The 20,033-nt window shown below is 40.2% G+C and overlaps 1 protein-coding gene across 2 annotated transcripts; it reads right to left on the bottom strand.

Annotated features, from left to right (window-relative positions):
- Positions 1-397: 397 nt before the first annotated feature.
- keap1a (kelch-like ECH-associated protein 1a) lies at positions 398-16,392 on the bottom strand. Of its 2 annotated transcripts, none has more exons than XM_084914963.1 (12): positions 15,991-16,392; positions 10,265-11,123; positions 7,802-8,001; positions 7,555-7,711; positions 6,370-6,462; positions 6,051-6,197; positions 5,815-5,921; positions 4,973-5,102; positions 4,437-4,633; positions 2,626-2,831; positions 1,991-2,167; positions 398-1,423 (listed from the first exon to the last, which is right to left on the bottom strand). In XM_084914963.1, the coding sequence occupies exons 2-12, from the start codon at positions 10,475-10,477 to the stop codon at positions 1,242-1,244; spliced, it is 1,809 nt and encodes a 602-aa protein (XP_084771089.1). In that variant the 5' UTR covers positions 10,478-11,123; positions 15,991-16,392; the 3' UTR covers positions 398-1,241. The 2 variants fall into 2 exon arrangements, with proteins under 2 accessions (XP_084771089.1, XP_084771090.1); XM_084914964.1 differs by having other exon boundaries at positions 16,091-16,392.
- Positions 16,393-20,033: the final 3,641 nt, after the last annotated feature.

Raw genomic sequence — 20,033 nt, 5'->3', positions numbered from 1 at the left:
TCATTACCCAACAGGTTGCTCTGTCAATAATGAACGCGTGCGAGTTTGACATCTGAGGTCCATTCAAAGGGAGACAAACATGAGAACAATAATCACCTGTCCATTTGTTATTTCAGGAAATCAACAGAATACACATGTGAACATTTTATTTCTTCCCTTTGTTGGTTTTTCATAAATCTCATGAGAAAACATGATTATTGTTTTTGAATAACAGCTCTGTCTGGGATAGTCTTTTTTTTTTTGGTAACCTGCTGGGATAATTGCAGGTGAGCCATGGAGGAGATAGAGCACAGTAGTGCAGAGATAGGTAAACACGCAAGTGACGTCTGTGGTCGATGACTAATGCTGTATAGACTCCAGCGCCTTGTCTTGTGAAATGCTGGGATAAAGGCTTTGTGAGGGTTCTGCAGGTTAGCTCTAACTATTGTGAGCCATAAAACATGGACACATACTCTTTATCAAAGTGGGATATTACTCCTGGTTGTGCTCGCACACCTTAGTCCTGGGTGGGTGGCTGTATGTCGATTTAGAGCCAAAAAGCCTTTGTCATATCTAAACTGTCAGTGTCACAGGAGTTCGTTTGCACGGCCATCCAGAGAAGACATTTTTGTTGCGGTGCACAGTTTTTATTGGACCTATTCCACCATCTAGTGGTGGTGCATCTGCTGTTACCTACCGCAGCTGCACGATTCCCCGATGAGAACACAAGAAGTGAAACAAATTGGCAAATGAGGAAATGCAAATGATTATTTTTGTCATTTACACATTTGATTTATTTATTTTCAGAAACAGAGTGCACTAATTGCAAAAAAAAATTTTTAAAAAACAAAAAGGCAGTTTTGGGTGAAACTACATTGGCACAAAATGAAGAAGTCAAATGTAGAGAGGAACTAGAAATAAGTTCGCCTTCTAAACAAAACACTGAGGAGTTAAAAAGAAGTTAAGAAGAACAATATTTAATTAAATAGTAATTAATTCAGTAGCACCTTGTTGATTGCAAGGCCGCTATCATATACTGACTGCATCACTTGATCCCCAGCAGAGGTAGAAATATATTCCTTCCTCTTTAAAGTCCCCATATAGTCAATATCTGCAGTGTTCCACAGTGCAACCGAGACCAGTTCGGGTGGGGGATAGCTGTTTTTATTTGGAAATATTGTCATTTAATGCACAGCCCCCTGTTGAAAAGCAGCACCACTTGGAAGTGTATTCAGCACTTGAGACTTCAACAGATTCCATCCTCATCCCATCGCGTCTCCCTCTTCTTCATCTTCCTCAGGCAGGCTCCCGGGACAGGGCTCCATGGTAACAGCGACGCCCATGCCGCTGCGTCCAACGGGCATGTCTGTGACACATGTCCATTCATTTCTATCGGGACAGTAGCATTCAGCGCTGGACAGAAAGCCGTGTTGGTTAAAACCTCCTAAGTGGGACACACACACACATTATGATTAGCAAACATTTGCATCAATAAATAATTATTAATTATTCTGTCTTTAGGGGGTTTATTTGCGATTTCAGAACTAATTTACAAAACAAATTTTTAAAGAAAACTTTTCTTTTTTAAAACTTAAAAAAAAAAAAAAAAAAAACAGATTGCAGTTATGAGTTCCTCCCAATGTGATATTTAATTTGCCAGCTGCATATCAGTTTACTATAAGCATCGGAACCACGCTTAACTTCATCTTATTAAATAACACTAAGTCAATGAGCCAGATTAGGAAGAAAACAGAGTGCAGCTCACTCTAGGGTAACAGAGCAGCATCTACTGATCTGCCTACCGGTCAATGAGAGGGATTTAATTACTTAAGTAGTCAGTATTTAGAAGTGTGTGTTGCAACACTCAGTAGAAATCTTGGAAGCGTTTATTACAGATATATTATCCTGTAAACATTAATGACACTGATAAGAGCAACATTTTTCACTCAGCACTTCAGATTCATGAAGTTGTATAATGTGCTTAACACCAAGCATTAGAAACCCGACTGACCGAAGACGAAGATGCGTCCCTGGTGGACAGTGACTCCATGTGCGCTGCGAGAGTACTGCATCGAGGCCCTCGGCTCCCACGTATTCCTGGCTATGTTGTAGCGTTCCATAGTGGCCAGCTGGCTCTGCCCATCATAGCCTCCTATAGCATACAGGTAAGAGTTCACACACACCAAACCTGCAAGCACAAACAACACAAAAAATGAAATTTGCAACATAAACATGCCGCACAGAGTTTCTTGGAGAACATCAGACGAGAAGACTGAAACAACTCTCATGATTACAGTCATCTTAACAGAAATCTGAATTATTTTAATCTGTACAAAGGCAGACGTGTAAAAAAAGAAAGAAGAAAGAGCAGGTTGCAGTTTTACATTGGGCTGTTTGTTAGGCAAGTGCAGTGGAAAAATAACATGTTACTTAGTGACTTTTTGAGGTGCTGGTAGGTCAGATTTTATTATCTTGGGAGAGCACAAAGTTAGTGCTGCCCCTCTGTTTCCTGTTTTATACTAAGCTGCCTGAAACCTTATTTTGGCAAAGGTCAGAAAAAGTAAAGACTATGTGAGAGTACTAAAGATAAGCGTGAAAATGGTGAACACTGCTTCTCATAAGAGCCAGAAATGCCCACAAACTCACCTAGTCCGCTGCGTATAGTATTCATGGGAGCCAGCTGTTGCCAGGTGTTAGTGTCAGGCTGATATTTCTCAGCTGTGTTCCAGCGGTTCTGTCCATCATAGCCCCCCACTACATACAGGGCCCCCCCGCACACCGCCACGCCGGCTCCCAGGCGAGCAACCGACATTGGACAAACAAAGGTCCAGCGATTAGACTCGGGATCCCACCTGCAAACCAAACAGCATTTGTGCAGAGCACTTAGTGCAATGATAATCTGTTGACAACTCCTAATGATATTACATATTAGTGAATTGACATAATTAAATGAATGTATCAGCGCCGCAAACTTTAAACCGATTCGGTGCGAAGCGGCTGCGCACGGCAACCCTCTCGGTCTACACGAGCAGTCAACTTTAAGTGGATTAGGTTAAGCTGGCAACCATGTTTGGCAACTATGAAGAAGCTGTACTTGAAGCCAAAGCTATCACAACACCAGTGAGCGTACAGAGAGACAAGAAAGTCCAGTCGTGTCCTTGGAGAAAACCGGCTGAATTAATATAAAAACAGTTTGGGATAAAGAGTGGCAGCAGGAGGAAACAGCTGCTCAATCCAAGGATGGGGAAAAAAAAAGCAAAAACCCTGCCTACCAGCACCTCTAAAGTAATTTACCAACAAGATGCAAGAGCTATATCAATCTTCATGTCTAGCTCTCAGCAGAAATAATATATGTATTTCTATACATTTCTTGCATAACAACCCACAGGACTCTTTGCATAGGCAAATAATGGAAGGCATGACAACAAGAAACAATCAACATGAGCAGACGGGACTTCTTGTACTCTGACTGGTTAATGATTAAAAGCGTGTTGGCACAGTTGCTGGCACTGGTCGTATTCCAGCTGAAAACTGCTGATAGGAGTGTGGCTTATATTGCATCACCTGTCCTTTAATGTTCAGAACACGCCTTTGAAAAAAGCAGCACTAAATTCAAGTCGCTCTTCGCTCTGACATTGTGACATTGGCCCTGCACTATGATCACTAAAATTTCTGCATCTACAGCGAGGTGCGCAACAGCGGCAAATTAGGAGCAAGGAGGTACGACTCCCCGCCGAGTCTCCGGCATGTTGCTTGCATTCGTTTGGGAAGCATCCTCGGGAGAAGAGCCGTTACTGCCAACACTGATTACTATAAATGCTCTCGTCTCCTTTGATGTGTTACACTTTCAGTTTTCATCTCAATACTTTTATCAGCTTTCATTATATTTAGCAGCTTCTCAGAAGATTTCCAACTGGTTTCTGATGAGCTCTAATAATTCTCTGCTGACTAGCATCTTTAAGACATTTTTACGTTTCAATCTATTAAAAAAAAAGTGTTTAAGGTCACATTTGAAGTAGAAAGCTAATAATATCAATAGAAAGTGCCATTCTCGAGACTTTCTGTTAGTAATCTAACCTACATGAAAGCATTATATTGCCTTCTCGCAGCAACGAGAGGTAAAGTATACGCAACCAGATCTACATTCCTAAGAAGTTTGTCTGTACATGTTTTGAAAGACCTCATGTTTTTGATGTTATGATGTCTAATTAGGCTAAGAGGAATACCAGCAAATTCTTGACTGCTCTTTAGCTTGAATAGCAGCCATTCATTTAATCTCTCTGGTGGCAGTCCCCATACGTGCGCCGAGGTAACTGCGCTTCTAAAAATCTGCATCTTAAAAAGAAAATCTGTGCTTCCACATTCAGCTTATTAAACACAACTTTAATGAAGTCAAATTACTTCGAGTGTCGAGTTAAAGACATAAATCCTCAAATAACAGCACAGAGATGTCTCACTTTTCCACCGTGTTGTGGTGTATCGAGCCCTGGGAGCCTCCGACAGCATAGATGCAGCCATCCACCACGCCCACCCCGACCCGGTTCCTGGGGATGTTGAGGGAGGCTCGCTGGCTCCACTGGTTGGTCATGGGGTTGTAGCAGCTCAGGGCGTTGGACTCTGTGTTGGTTTGAAGTGACAGGTTTCTGCCTCCAACCTGCGTTTAAGAACACTTTAAAAGTTTATGTTGAGAAAAGTGAAAAGAAAAACAACCCAGAAATCGCACTCACTGGCCACTTCATTAAGTACACTTTTTTTGATGCTTGATATGAATTTCATTAGGTGGTTTTGACCATGTTTATCTCCATAACTGCATTGAGCTGCTGACATGTGATTGGCTCATTACATATTTTAATTTATGTGGACTTGAGCAGGTGTACTGAATAAAGAGTCCAGCAAGAGTAACTCTGAGTTTACTGCATTGTATCTGATCTCTGTGTGTTGTTCACAAATTAAAGCTCATTTCATTGACCGTATGATAACTGATGCAACATACAGTGTAGAGCAGTCCAAACAGTGCGCAGGCTCCCAGACCACTGCATGGCGTCCCCATGTCAGCCAGTTTTATCCACATATTCCTCCTTGGATCGTAGGCCTCCATGGATGCCAGAGAATGCTGCCGGTATCTGAACAGACAAAAGAAAGTAGTGACTGGCTAGTTACTAAGATGAATGTCCAGAGTAAATAAACAGCTTTTCATGAGAGCTTGTGACATAACTTTGAATCCTTTGTTTGTTATTTGTATAAAGGTTAAAAAGGATATAAAGGATCTTGTTATATAGAGGCACAAATACCAAAGACATAATATGGTGATTCATGTATGCATGCAAAGCTGGTCTCAAAATTTAGTCTTAATCAGTAGGAAATGTGAAAATAATACTCCAGTCATTATCTGCTCTTCCTTATGTCAATACGCACTGATTGCTATGATTGTGTCTGTGTTTCCACAACAGCATCATCCCATAAAACAGGTCTATGAAAACAGAACAACATGCTCATTAAAAAAGTCAATACAGCTCAATCATCAGTTAGAAGTTTACGCAGACAGGATGATTTCTCTTATGATAACACCAAGTCGAAAAACAGATTTTTCTATGATGGATAGGAGCCCAGAAAGCAGGGCTACTCTGCAAGGAAGACAGACTCTGTAACCTGCTCTGCAGTCACCAGATGGCAGACTGAGCCACTTTCTGAATTCTTGATAAAACACAGCCTGAGCTCATTACCACGATAGTGTATTGTCTGATAATAATGATTAATATATGACAATCAGAACCTCAAAATATTTGCTGCAGCCAGTCACACGTTTGCTGAGCATACACAGTGTTTGATAACTACCCGCCGGCCACGTAGATAAACTGAGTTCCCCGATTAGGAGCAGGAGGAAGCTTCCTCAGGGTCATATCCTGGAAGATTTTGGACAGGAAGTCCTTACAGGAATTAGCCTAAAATTAAGATAGGACACAAAATAAAAAAATATATGGGAAAAAAATGGGTCATATGGCTTTTTTTTTTTTTTTACACTTTGATACCAAAATAGCATACTAGTTTTTATAAGTGCAGCTGTGGTTTACCTTGCTGAGGATGGGACAGGACAGCAGCTGATTCTTCAGGAACTTAGGTGGCAACGCATAGATGTGAACGGCATTCAAGAGGGCATGCAAATAGGGGGCTCTGCTCTCCATATCCCAGCGTACCCAGTCTGTGCAGGCTTTATACACCTGATGTGGATTTTATTCAAATATATTAATGCACAAATTGTTATTTATGTCTAATAGAGAATCTAACAGGAGAATCATTTAAGTATATTTTTGAATGAATACCATTTGTGAATGAAATGCCTGTTGTATGGCTCTCAATCAGATTTCAGATTTTTATTTTAAGGTCACACACCTCAGACTCACAGAGCACCTTGAGACTGTCCTGACTGATGAGCTCCAGCAGCTGGCAGTGAGTAAGACTGAAGAATTCCTCTTCTTTGGTCACCTTCAAGACAGATGCAGCATTTGGATTTTATTCAGTTTACTTTTCAACTTTAAGAATTACTTCCATTGATGTGAGTCGACAGGTATGCGGCAGCGGGAGAAACTAAAAAGTTAGATTCCATTCCAAAAGGCAACAGGAGAAGTCAGAATAAGTATTGCCAAAAAGAACATAAAAGGCTTGGTAGTGACAGGGTGGCTCGATTTGTTCTCGATTCAGCTCGGTTTTGGGTAAGCATTAAACTCTGACACTGAGTCAAAGTTCTTCGGTTATGTAAAGCGCTCAGAAACAAAACAGAACACGAGCCAGTGAGGTGGGTCTCTAAACTGTGCATAATTATGTGGGGACAAGTAAAACACAGTGATGATTCTGTGGGATAAGACTGCCCCATGCCTGCCTGAAGATACTTAAGACATGTCCACATATATCCACCTGTCACCATAGTTATCTCTCAGTTCTTGTGCTTTGCCTTAACAAAATCATCCCCACTGAGTTGGCTGAACTAGCTAAAGCTAGTTAGCTAGCTGCCAGATTGGACTTGTTCGCATGCTCTCCACCCTTGGGTGGAGTTTGGCCTGCTATGCCAGTGCTCACAGATAGGAAAGGTGCCGTTTCACAAGGTTTTGTTCAGATGTCTCTCTGAGAGAAAATAGATGTTAAGAGGGGCATTTTAATGCACCCAAGTATGGCTGTTGCACCCAGCTCAGATATAGGCTCAGCTGATAAGTACAGAAGTGGATCTATTTGCCTAAGTGCAAATAGGCCCTCTGCTCCTATCCATTCCCAGACACGCATTTTGGTGATGTTGCTAGATCAGGCGACGTTCCCCTAGTCTAATTTTTAAAAACAAAGGTTCCGCCCCCAACAACGGTGGCAACAATCAGGTTCTAATCTTCAAAGTTCACTTCCACTGATACCATATAAACCGCCACATGGGTGCAGTTGTGTATAAGAGTAACCTGAGACAACCATGAGTACTGCACTTCAGCATTTTTAATGCTCAACTTCTTTTTAGCTACGTGAGAATAATTTGACATAAAAGACACCGTTCTCATAATAATAACTGCACGTCCAAGCTGTTGCATGTGCTGTTACCTCACTGAAGTGTGTATTGATGTACTCCCGACTCTGTTGATGCAGTTCTGTGCAACCGATCTCCTCAGCGAAGCGGGAGATGCCAATGACGTTAGCTGGCTCTAGGTGTTTAATCAGATAATCGCAGCATGCCTTTGCCACATCCTCAATCTGACACCTTGCAGGATGTAAAAGAAGCAGAGGAGCATTATAGTCTTCACCTCAAAATATGACTTAACACAGTGGTCTGGGTCTAAAATATGTTTACCTCATAGCAGCCAAAAGCACATGCAATACACACTTTTCTCCCACTGTTATGTGAGAGGTGTAGGCAAAGTCAATAAGTCTCCCGACCACCTCAGGGCAGACATCACGCAGGGTGACCTCCGAAGCGTGACACTCCTTGAAGCTGCTGGTAAACATGGCTCTGAAGTAGGAGCTACAGGAGGCCAGCACAACTTTGTGAACCTGAAAGAAAAAGGTTGTGATGATAATGAAACACTGGAAATGTGCTCAACAACTGAATGACAAGCGATCCAAGAAAAATTATGAGCTCATTTTGAATTAGACGGCAGCAACAAAAAAAAAGTTGGAGCTGGGAGAACAAAAGGCTGAAAATGAAACGTAGTTAGAGTAATGACAATTGTTCTAATGTGTGGATTTTGTGTGTGTGAGTGTGATTCAGCTTCGACCTTGGCAGATTAGTGTCTCCAGTGACTGAGCTAATGATAAATCCCACTGAAGTAAAATAGCATAAACTGCATGAGACTTGAAGGAAAGTATATTCATATGTGACTGAATATTCATTCGTGATGGAGTTAATGATAGGTCACGTTGAAGTACAACATAGAAAAGAAGAAACCATTGTGATGGAGTGGTTTTGATGTTTGAATTTGGCCTTAAATCTTGTATGTGAAATGTCCCAGAGAGAGTGAGAAACAATAGGGTGTGACTTAAAATAAGGAGATTGTGGACACCAAAAAGAGCAAAAGAGGATAAAAGAGGGCTCCTAGGAACATTCAAAGCTGTTCTTGCTCTAGTTTCTTTGTGATAGGCAGTAAACATCTGGACCTGGGAGTCCACAGTTAGAAATTACAGCAAGAAATGCCAGAGGAGCAACCACTGCCCGAACACTCTGGACTCATGAATTGGTTTTATATTTCTTGGCTTTTCCTCTTCTCATTTTTTCCGTGTTATATTATAAAGTCAAACATGCAATTAACGTTGTTAATTAAATCACTTAAGTAATTATTATTAAGTATAATTTATTTAATTTGGCTTTTGCTTTGCTACTGCTAAATTGCGTAAATTAAATATCCTGCATTAAAAAAGTCTAAATTGTGGACATTTCCTTTTTAATCCCTTGTGAAAAAGTAAAGGTTAAAACCTGTGTATTATTATAAGATCGCTTAAGGGGTTCTTACAAGTTACTCTAGCCTTAAAAATTAACAGATCCTTGGGGCCTACTTTTCCAGACCACTAAATGTTAACTAACTGGGCTAAGAAGTGCATGGATTTAGAGGAGAGCTGCTGATAACAGGTATGGCTGAAGGTAGAGGGCTTGACCAGAGGGCCACCCTGGCAAGGATGCTTTCAAAGGAAGTAAGAACGACATTTGGAGGACTGAGAAGCAGGTAGAGCTGGGCATGTCTCCTCCCCTGCCTACTGGGTAATACTCATAGGAACAGAGACTCACAATTTTTAAACAGAGAGGCGGTACCACACCTTCTTGTATTGGGGGTGGGGGTTGGATGTGAATTGTGTTCACTGTCCCATCCACAAATGGTGCAAAGGCGCCATATGTGAACATGATCCACACACATCCAGTTTGACCAAAGCTCATTTTAATGGATCTCTGATGATATCAGGGTGCATTAGTGCCTGTGAAATAGCCAGATCAAACATCTGGCAAGGGACCATCAATGCTGGAAGATGTATAGAGGTTACATATGCTCCCATTCTGATGACGTCTTTTTTAGGAAGGGCTTGCATATTTCAGCGAGACAACGCGAAATTGCATATCGAATCTATTCCAACTGCATGGCTTCATAGTAGAAGAGTCTGGGTGCTACACTGGTCTGCCTGCACTGAAAACCTTTTACCAGCTGAAAACATTTGGAGCATCATGAAATGAGATAATATGACAAAGACGACCCAAGACTGACGAGCAGGTAGAATCTATATCAGACAAGAATGGGACAACGTATCTCCCAAAGGTTCAGCAGCTGATCTCCTCAGCTCACAGAGGCTTAATAAGTGTTGTTAAAAGAAGAGGTGATGCTACACTGTGGTAAACCGGCCCATGCCTGAGACATGTTGCTGCCATCGAATTCAAAATACCGTCTTACAAATGGTCCAATTACTCAGTTTGAGCATTTGATGTTTTCTGCGTTCTATTGTGAGTAAAATGCGGTTTATAAGATTTGCAAATTGTTTTTTTAATTTATTTACGCTTTAAAAAAATGGGTTCACATTAATAGCATCATTAATATGAATCATTTTGAATAATTATTCACTTATATATTTAACTTGTCCGAGGGCCTTTTATTATATTTGGCGTGCACTTTGCAAGTTTCTAAAATGTAAATGGAAAAACTTGCTGTCATTGCGTGTTGTTTTTCAGCAGCACTTTTTAAATGCTGACCTTTGTATTAAATTTAAATTGTCATAAAAAATAGCCCAACAACACAAACTACACTATGATTCTAAAACTTCAAACACGACCCATTACCTTGAAGTCGACTGTCCTCTCCTTGTGTGTGACATGCAGCACCAGATCACACAGCAGTTCGTTCTGCCGGAACTCATCCATGGCCTTCAGGGCCCTTGAAGCATGGTTCTCGACGGTGTAGTCAAGATACCCAGACCCACGGATAGAGGGAACCACAATAGCTGAGAAATCTGAGTCGCATGTTGGACGTTTCTTCTTTTTAGGGCAGTGCATTATGGGGAGAAAGGACTTCAGATCTAGTTTTTCAGCGATACAGTCTTTTACAGTCAAACGTTTTTAGTTCTTATCCCATTGGATTCAAACTTTCAACAGAGAAAGTTCCTTTGGTCTTCAACTCATCAGTAGGTAAAGGCTACAGTGTGCAAGTATCCTCAGTTCCTCCATTTTGCCAAAAAACATTCAACACAAAAATAGTCTTTTAGCATGTCGACAACCCCCTGCGTAATAGTAGATTACATCGGTGATCACTGCTACAGCCAGCAGGCGAAGTAAGATGTCCAGATGCTGCAAAAATTAAGCTCAAGTCATGCGTTTCTCTGCAGAAATACAGCAAGGAACCATATTTGTAAACTGACGGTGAACCACATACGGCTCGCTCAGCCACGTATCCTGCCCTATCTGACATGACTGACAATATTTGTGTCACACAGTTCCCAAAGCAAAAGTAACGATCATGAAATTACTTTTGGTCCGGATTTGAAAGAATTCAGGTTTTTCAAAGTAGTCCATTCTGACGTTTTCCAACGTCTTCTGCCATTTAGCGTTTTTACATGAAAAAAGGAAGTGGTTGGCACATGTGTGCAACTGCAATCAGTTGCATCATAGCAGGGATTCTTCTTCAACTCATGTGAAGCTTATCCTGGAGAGAAGAGGGTAAAACAGAGAGAGAGGGTGTTAGGAAAGCTGAGAGTTTTTCAGTGATTTAAAAAGAAGCAAATATAATCAAGATCTCCGGATATGGCATTTTTTTTCATATGCGTATGTGGGTGTGTTACTGTGACACACTGTGGGTTTCACTTCCTTACAAATGAATCCGAAAAAAACGTGTTGTGACGAACTGCTTTATGACACAGCTTTCAGCCGAGGAAATAATCACTGTGTTTGTGATTTCTTCTAAGATTTTCATAACTGCAGGTTAACAGTCTGCATATAAACCAGTTATCCTTGTACTTTTTTGTTTTTGTGTTATTTAATTTCTATTGCTTTATTTAATTTTTGGCTTCCATATGACTATATGTAATATTTTATCCTCAGAGTGACATCTGGCTAAATACAGATTTGTTAGGACAATATTTGTTAGGACTGATATTTAAGAGAAGTGAAATTACACAACCTGATAATGACTTTCAAGCTATTGTTATCATTGTCCTTAAACTTTTTTTTTTTTAAAACTGTTGTCACAGGGCAGGAGGTGGGGTACACCCATGACCAGTTTAGAACCACCAGTAAACATGCAGCTTCCCCTATAGTATATATAGATTTTTATCATGCTACCTGAAGATAATAATTAAATATAGCTATTAAAAGAAAAAAAGCAACTTTGATCTATCCAAATGAGTCATCGGGCACATGCTAATTTTTAACTTGCATATTTTGATGTATGTGGTATATCTTGCTATTTTAGCATAATACTGACCTGCCAGATTGGTTTATACATGTTCGGAGAATGACGCTTATTTTATTTTGTTTTGTATTTTTTATCCACTATTTAAGTGAACTTAAAATCAAACCATTAAGCTTCGATTGAAGTGCAGATATATGACTTTAATTCAAGACGTTCACCAAAGATTTTGCATTAACTATTCAGGAATAGTTCATTTTTACACATAGCTCCCTGTTTGAGAGGCTCAAAAAATCGAACTTGTATTTCGCATCTTTCACTGGAACTCTCAATATGCGATTTAAATGTTTAAGTTGTAATGTTTAAGTTCGCTATCTTTTTGATTAGCCTGACAAACCAAAATAAACCTATCAAATAGATAGCGAAAAAGCCTTAGGTGTGGCCATACCCTATCAGAATTAATCTAAAATCAGAAACTTGGACGAGGTCTGGTCAGTAAGCTCCAACATCAGGCATTTGCCTCACTGAAATCACTGACACTAAAGACCAAGCAATGGTGGAAGTGTGAGTGACTGCCATTTGTCTGGAGGCCAATTTGTTTGCCCAAAGTTTTGTTTTTGCTACAGGGGTGTCCTCTCAACTTACACACTTATTTACCTCTTATGTAAGAGATATGCAAAAGGTTTTCTGTAACAGGTTTAAAGATAATTAGAAGAATTAATGCATTAAGCTGTCAAATTATGAAAAAAATGCAAGTAAATAAAAGACAAAAACAATTATTTTGTAGCACGCGTCTTTATGCAGAACAGCACACCTTGATCAGCTACTTGTCAAGCAAACAGTAAAATCTCCTGCATGCCAGCGTCAGTTGCTGCTGCTCCAGCTTGAAGCAAAACAAATCAGCTCATGAGGTGGAGATGAAGAAAGGACTTTTGTTATCTTGCCTGGTAGATATAGTGCATTTGTCTGTGTGAGAACCCTTGGAATCATTAAACATGTAAGCATTAAAGCGGACAAATCAAGGCCCAGCTGAAGGCTAAACCATGCAAGATCCTTTTGACTATTAAATGCAAAATGTCACCATTTGCAGCTTTTTGGCAACACGCATGCATGATTAAAATAGTATTGCCACACACATTTTGGAAGATTTTTTTTTTAAGTCAAAGCAAAAGGTGGTTTAGAGATAAGGGGATTTGCAGAGCTGCACAATTAAATCTACTCAGCCACCAGCTACCTCACATCTCAGCCTACAGTTAGTCAGCCTGCTTGCTGGTCATATGACCCAATGCGTCAGACAAAGGGGGGTAGGGCAGAAAAAAATGAGATTTTCAGGGAAGCACACCTTGGGTAAGAGAGAAACACTGACGACAGTAAAATGATGGAAAAAAAGGATAAGAGGGAGAAGTCCACTCGAGGAGGGAGTAAAACAGTAACGCTGATATGACACTTGGTCTGACCAGTTTATTGATTCTAGCTAGATATGAAGGTTCTGTTTGACCAAGGTCCTCACCGGTAGCACCGCAGGTTGGAGTGCAGTTTGGTTTAGTTGCATTTAGTCATCAAATACCTCAATTTGATTTAAGGAGTTTCTTTCTTCCTTTTTCTTTAAAAGCAGTTCTGTGGAATTTGTCAGATGATATCATACTTTTGACACTAAAAACAAAGAGAAGCATTGAAGCCACTGATGAGTTTGCTTTTCATAAATCACACGCCATTCTTAGTGGAAAATTTCTGAGAAGAAACAAATGGGGCAGACAGTTAACCATTTACAGATTGCTTCCGTACATCCAGAACAGTAGAGTAACTGGTGCAGTCAGCACTTATGGCAAATTTCCTGTTGAGAAATGTTATTGAATTACTTATTTCAAAACTACCTTTTTAAACAGATTAAAACTGAAATAAATATCGTCCTAAACTGCTGAGCTGTAATGAGTGCACATCCTTTGAAATGTTTTGTAACAGTAGTGACAAAAGCGCCTCTGCTGTGTCATCTTTCGTGTCACCATTGACTTTTCTCGAGTCAAATGTTGGTGATGACAAAAGCACATTTTCTGAAAAAAAATTAAAGGAAAAAAAGAGGAAGACTGGAGTTGAATGCCACGGGATGATTGTAGTGTTTTAAAGAATTGCAACATCTGTTAACTCAGCCATAGCAGCCCAACAAGGAAGAAAAAAAAAAAACAAACACTCGTAAGCATGTTCCGCTGTGCAAGCTTGAATTTTGTAGACCAGTGCATGTGATAATACAAAGTCTAACCAATGTCCGTGCGATGTCCAATTGCACCTATGTGTGAACAGCGCAGGTAACTGTCCAAGGAAGTGAATGCCATGTATCCTGCTTTCTGCACAGAGCACCCTCACCTAAACCAAAGGAAGTAGGCCTATTTCCAGATGTGATCATTCATTTAATGTGTACTCTCTCTCTCTCTGGATAAGATAACACCTCTACACAGTTGCTATGTTATTTTTATTTGAGTTACTGTTGCTTTCCTATCAGTTCGAAGTAGTCTGGCCATTCTCCTCTGTCCTCTTGAATCAACAAGGCATTTTCACCGAGAAAACTCACGCTCACTGGACATCATCATTTTTTCTGACCATTCTGTGAAAAACCTAAAGATGGTTGAGTGGAAAATCTCAGCAGATCAGGAGTTTTTGAAATACTCAGACCAACCTATCTCCACCAATAACCACACCACGTTCAACGTCACTTAAATCACCTTTTTCGCCCCCAATCTGATGCTCGCTTTAAACTTCATTTTGACCATGTCTAGATGCCTGAACGCACCAAGCTTCTGGCATTTGATTGGTGGATTAGATATCTGTGTTAATGTGTATTTGACCTATTAAAGAGTCTAATGGACATAATTTAGAAAATCAGACAACACCAGTGCCTCATTTCTCACATTTGAGAGGGATGCAGATCTCCAGCTAAACTGAACAGGTTCTCCCTTTGCTCGCACTCCCACGCTTTAGCGAGTGTCATGACATTCAGCCTAAGATATTTTGTGTAATCTTGCTGGCGAACAGAAAGCACTGATCACATTCCCTCCCTTTAGAGGAAAAACAGTTGACACCCTGGAGTTGGTGAAATTTAGGAAATAAGTAGTTCCCAAGCTTCTTGTAAGGACGTTCAATAAACAGAAACCCTGGCCAAGTGCTACACAGCCTAAAATATTTGAAAAAGAGCTACAGTTTATTTGTGTGTGCCATTCAACCAGAGACAGAAACAATAAATACACATCAAGCCTGTTGTGGAAAGTGTAGGAAAATAGCTTGTTATCCTAAAAAGCATGCTCTTTTGGGACTTGTGTATCCTTTCCCCCCCTTCTTCTTCTTCTTCTTCTTCTTAATATTATAAAATTACGCTGATTCGCAAATTAATCAACAAACTTGCATTTATCATTCCCTTATTCAATTAATTACTCAACGGGAAATTGAACTACAGTTATTTCTTTAAAGGTTGTATCCACTTTTATTCATTTTATGGAATTTCCTTTTTAAAGGTCGACAACATTTTTATTTTTTTATACGATTTAAAACTGGTCTGGGGACTGTTAGCTTTTTCTGAATAAACTAATCAAGAAAACGTACACCGGATCTGCGTTTAAAATGCAGAAGCACAGCAATAGAGACCGCTTTAACATTTTCTTGCGTCAAAAGAATGATTTAGAGAACTAATGAACTAATATCAAGTAAATGTCCCTACGTTTGACTGATCCTGAACAATAAACAACTTTTTTAAATCAAACCGCCTAAACAAAATTCCACCGGATTCCATTTGAATTTTGAAATTTAGTCAAAATATATTTGATTTTATCTGCAAAACCAAAAACAAATAAAAAGCACAGCAGCAGCAGCATTCAGCGCTCCGCATGCAAAGGCGACAAAGAGCAAACGTTTCAATTCCCCTTTAAGAGTCTGCGCACCAGGAGAGGAAATAAACTCCACTGCTCAACAAGAACCGTACAAACTACCCGAGCCGAGGGATCAGCCTGTCCGTGAACGTTGCTAATGTCGGAATAGTGATGTCACGAGTGCTGCTGGAGGATCACAAACTCACGAGAACCGACTTTAAACACGTCACAGCGACCCCCCTTTCCTCTCCCCCCAACCGAAGGGCGCGTCCGCGCTGGTTTTATTCTCTAACAGCTGCAGATTCACTTACCTACAAAAACACCTGGTCGGCAGCCGCTAAAACTCCTCGTCGCAAGAGAACGGGGCTCATTCACACAGAAGCCAACTCAAACAAGTTACGCAAGACTTGCCTAATCAGCACGATAAGTGTTCGCCGGTGTTTCTCTGCACGGATCTCTCCGTCCTACCAGGAAACCCGCTGATATCTCGTCCTCCACGTCAAAGGGACAAATGTGCACTTGTGAACTTCGTCGGTGCTCTGAGTCGCTGAGGGCCGACGTCCAAGGCTGTAGTGTTGGTGGTGGTGCTGGTGTTGGGGGAGGAGGAATATACACCAACATGACACTGCAACTTTCCACTCCGCAAATATTGTGCGGGGCAATAACTACGCATGTTCAGACATACACGGCAACTAGTCGGACGCCGCATTCCTCAAAGTGAAACTGAACTTTGACTGGGGCAGGACAGCGGCTTCAGGAATTAGATAATAGTTACGCAGATGAAACACGCTTCAGCGAGAATAACAACAACATATCTTTTATCCAACAACCCGAAACAAACACACACACACACACACACACACTCAGGAGAGTGAGCTGCAGAGGAAATCCACAACATTTCCTGCAGTTCGTTCAGATGGATTAAAATCAGGGCCCATGTTAGAATGGTCCGCTGTTTTCTTTATTCTTTGGCGCTATTAGATGCAGGCTTTGAGTTTAAATAAATCCCTGGGTCTTTATGTTATCCTAAGATATGTCATATCAAAAAAGGATGTCATTTGTTACATCTGTACAAAAAACAGAAAAAAACCCTGCATGCTTTTTGAGGTGTCGAGCTCCTTTATGTGTCCATTCTCTATAATTCCTCAGGATTACTGTAATCTTAGAGAATCTTGTTTTGAAGGTTTCCCTCTGTTCAGCCTGTGGACAGTTTTTTGTTTTTATTTCTAGCTGAGGTGGCTGTGGACTCGTTGACTTTATACTTCCTGATAATTTAACTGTCAGCACAGGGACAGAGGTTATTTAAGCCTTTACTTTAACCATGCTTGGGGTTATTTTTTTTTGTCTTTTTCGTGCTTGTCTGCTTGAAATGAAATGTCCACATGTCACCCCATGTAAGGGTTGACAATAATTTTGTCTGGGCTGTTTTAGACGATCTTGAAACTTGTTGATAGTTCCCAAATGTTTTTGGTTGAGGTGCAACTTGTTGTGGTATGCACTTAGTCCACCCTGGAAAAAGAACAGTTCAAAGAAATCATTCAAAGCCCAAAGCTGACCTTCGTGCCCATGATGAGTGTGTAAACCGCTGTCCACAACTGTATGTGTGACGACAGAGCTGTCCCAAGAAGAAAGGAGCATTGTTTCACAGAAGTGTAAGGACAACAATATGTTTGGACACAAGTAAGAAAGAAAAGAATTCTCTAGCAAGTGTGATGACGCCTGTTAAATGACTTTCCAGTTTTTATAATGCTCTCCTTTGTTTTCTGAGTCTTTTGAACACAGAAAGAGGTCAATGTACCTCAGCCTAGTTCAAGAAATAGAATGTGTGCCATGATAAAAAGAACCAGTCTGCATACCCTTAGCAAGTCCATGATCGAACTCTTCTAAATACCACAAAACAATCTCTGGAGTCCTAACAAGGCATTAAAATGATAAATAGTTTGGGTATCTTGTATGGTATCGTAGGAGAAAAAAAATACAACAGGGGAGATTCTGGAAGTGGCTTATCAGGGTTTTTTGGGTCATTGGACTATCCCTCATGTCATTATATTTTCTAGGAAATTGAGAAACAGGTCATTGAAGCATGGAAATGCAAATGAAAGTGCAGGACATGAGGCAAAAACAAGAGTTTGTACAATTCTCAGTACGTTTATTCAGCCTAGGGCTTTGTTGTTACAGGCTGCTAGTAACAAAGGACCTAAAGATACACTTTAACGTGGATTCTTTGTTAAGTTGTTTGTTATGTGTAGGCACAACATCCCTTGTTTTTTATGCTTAAATGATTCATAGGTCAATGTTAAGTAACTTTAAAAAACTACAACAACAAGCAAAATCTTCTTTAATCTTCTGAAAATGCTCAAGGACAAGGACTAGACTGAAAATGAGTGAAAAGACAGTCAAGGTCCAAAAAACCCCCCAAAACTGTGACAGACTTTCAGAAAACTAGTGCTCAACAACACTTAAAAAACAAAGTCTAGCACCTTAGAAACAAATTATGAAGAAATGGAGGATGTCTCAAAACTCTTGCACAGTAGTGTAGATGTGACAGCACACTGTTGTTCAGTGTAGAAACACTAATCATCGGTGAGCATACATCAAATGGAATGAGTCTGTTTTATCCCATCTCAAAGAATTTTACTTTTAATATTGGGGGGTGAATGTAGTGAGCATGTGAGGTGTGAGTCAGCTAATGGGCAAGTTTAAAGCTAGAAGTAAAAGAGCCATGTTTGACTTGTTTAACAGTTGATCTGAGTTACTACTTTTATTCAAAAATCAGTCTGATGATTTGTTAAAGCCTCTTCGGTGATGGCAGTTAGTAATACTGACACTTAGCAATATCCTCCAGCTTGTATTGCATGGGTGATCTGCACAATTTGTCAATACAGCATTGTGCAGAAAAGGTTCTTAATAACCTCTGTATAATCACTTGGTTACTGTCATTTAAAGAATAGTTGGTGTTTTGGAGATACATTGGTACACGGACTTAACAGGACTTAAAGGATAATGTCAGGGTTCACATTTCTAAGTCTCAATAGTCCCAGGTGATCCATTAACTTTGGTTCAGCCAGATTAAGTGACTTTGTTTCCTTGACTATCTCACAGTTAATGTATGTATAAAAGTGTCTTGAAAAATACAAGATTTTAATATGATTATTTAGAATGAAAACATGCTAAAGGGTTAATTCTGTTACGCTTCTGAGTATGATATCCTAGCACCTAAGATACATAAACAGCATGATTGACTTGCAGTAACTTCCTCTTCCTCCCACACCTGGGTCCTTACACTGTTGTCCCAGACATACACATGATGTTTCTAGCCACATCAAACACAATCAGGTCTTAAATATACATTGATATCCTGTCAGTGAATATCTAATGCTGCACCAGAGGTGACATGCCACACCCTTGGCAAATGGCCACACTTTCTGTGCTTGACTTAATTCCAAGAACATAAACACAGAGCTCAGCACACGCAAAGTGAATGACTTGCAAAAAACCAAACGGGAACTCCTGCAAAATAATTAATGAGGTACTAGCGTCTCTTGAGCAGACTTGTTCAGCAACTTCTTATGTTTTGTTGTTTTTGTTTATGTTTAACTAAAGACGAGTATAGAGTTTAGGGAAAATTTTGCATGATGATAGAAATGAAAAGACATGCAGCAAAGGGCCGTGGGTCACATTCGAACCCAGGCCGGTTGGCCGCCAACTCATCACGGCGAGCTAAACCGGCACCCTGTTGCTTTGAAACTTTATACAATAATTCTCAGCCCACTAGCATTTTGACATAATATCGCTCAGCGTTATATTGCCTATGGAGTCAGCTAAGGTGACATTCAGGAAGTCTCCTCGTCCCTTTTGGTAACAATACTATCTTTGCACGGCACACCACACCCAACAACACCAAGAACACAAATCCAAAATCTACCTGCAAAGATTGCCACTATTGGAAATGTTGCATCATATCGTGACAAACCAGCCAGGTTACTAGATGTCAGCTGGTTCACTTGAAGGTTCGGCTTCTAGTTAAAGACACAACAAATGATTCACAATGCCGTGAAAGAATTTGCCAGTAATTGATGAGCAATGCAGTCAATGTCTGTCTAGCTCAGTTGACTATTTCCTAGTTTATTTTTCTGAGCCATGCTGATTTGTGTTACAAAGAAACTGGTTTTGACTAGAATTTCTGTATCGTCATCTTAGTTTCAGTATATTGTTTGACCTGCCAGGTTGGGTAACTAAGTCTAGGCTTAGTCCATTCACAATGCAGTAAAATTATAAAGGTCTTATCTTAATTCAAGCGAACACCACACCACACCACTCTCATTCGCAGTAAGATGCCTATAAATACACGATA

The sequence above is a fragment of the Perissodus microlepis genome, chromosome 19 (assembly GCF_051167445.1).
Source record: "Perissodus microlepis isolate ML-2025 ecotype Zambia chromosome 19, ASM5116744v1, whole genome shotgun sequence".
NCBI classification, from domain to species: domain Eukaryota; kingdom Metazoa; phylum Chordata; class Actinopteri; order Cichliformes; family Cichlidae; genus Perissodus; species Perissodus microlepis.
Note: the sequence above shows the minus strand (reverse complement) of the source record. Positions and strands in the feature narration are given on the sequence as shown.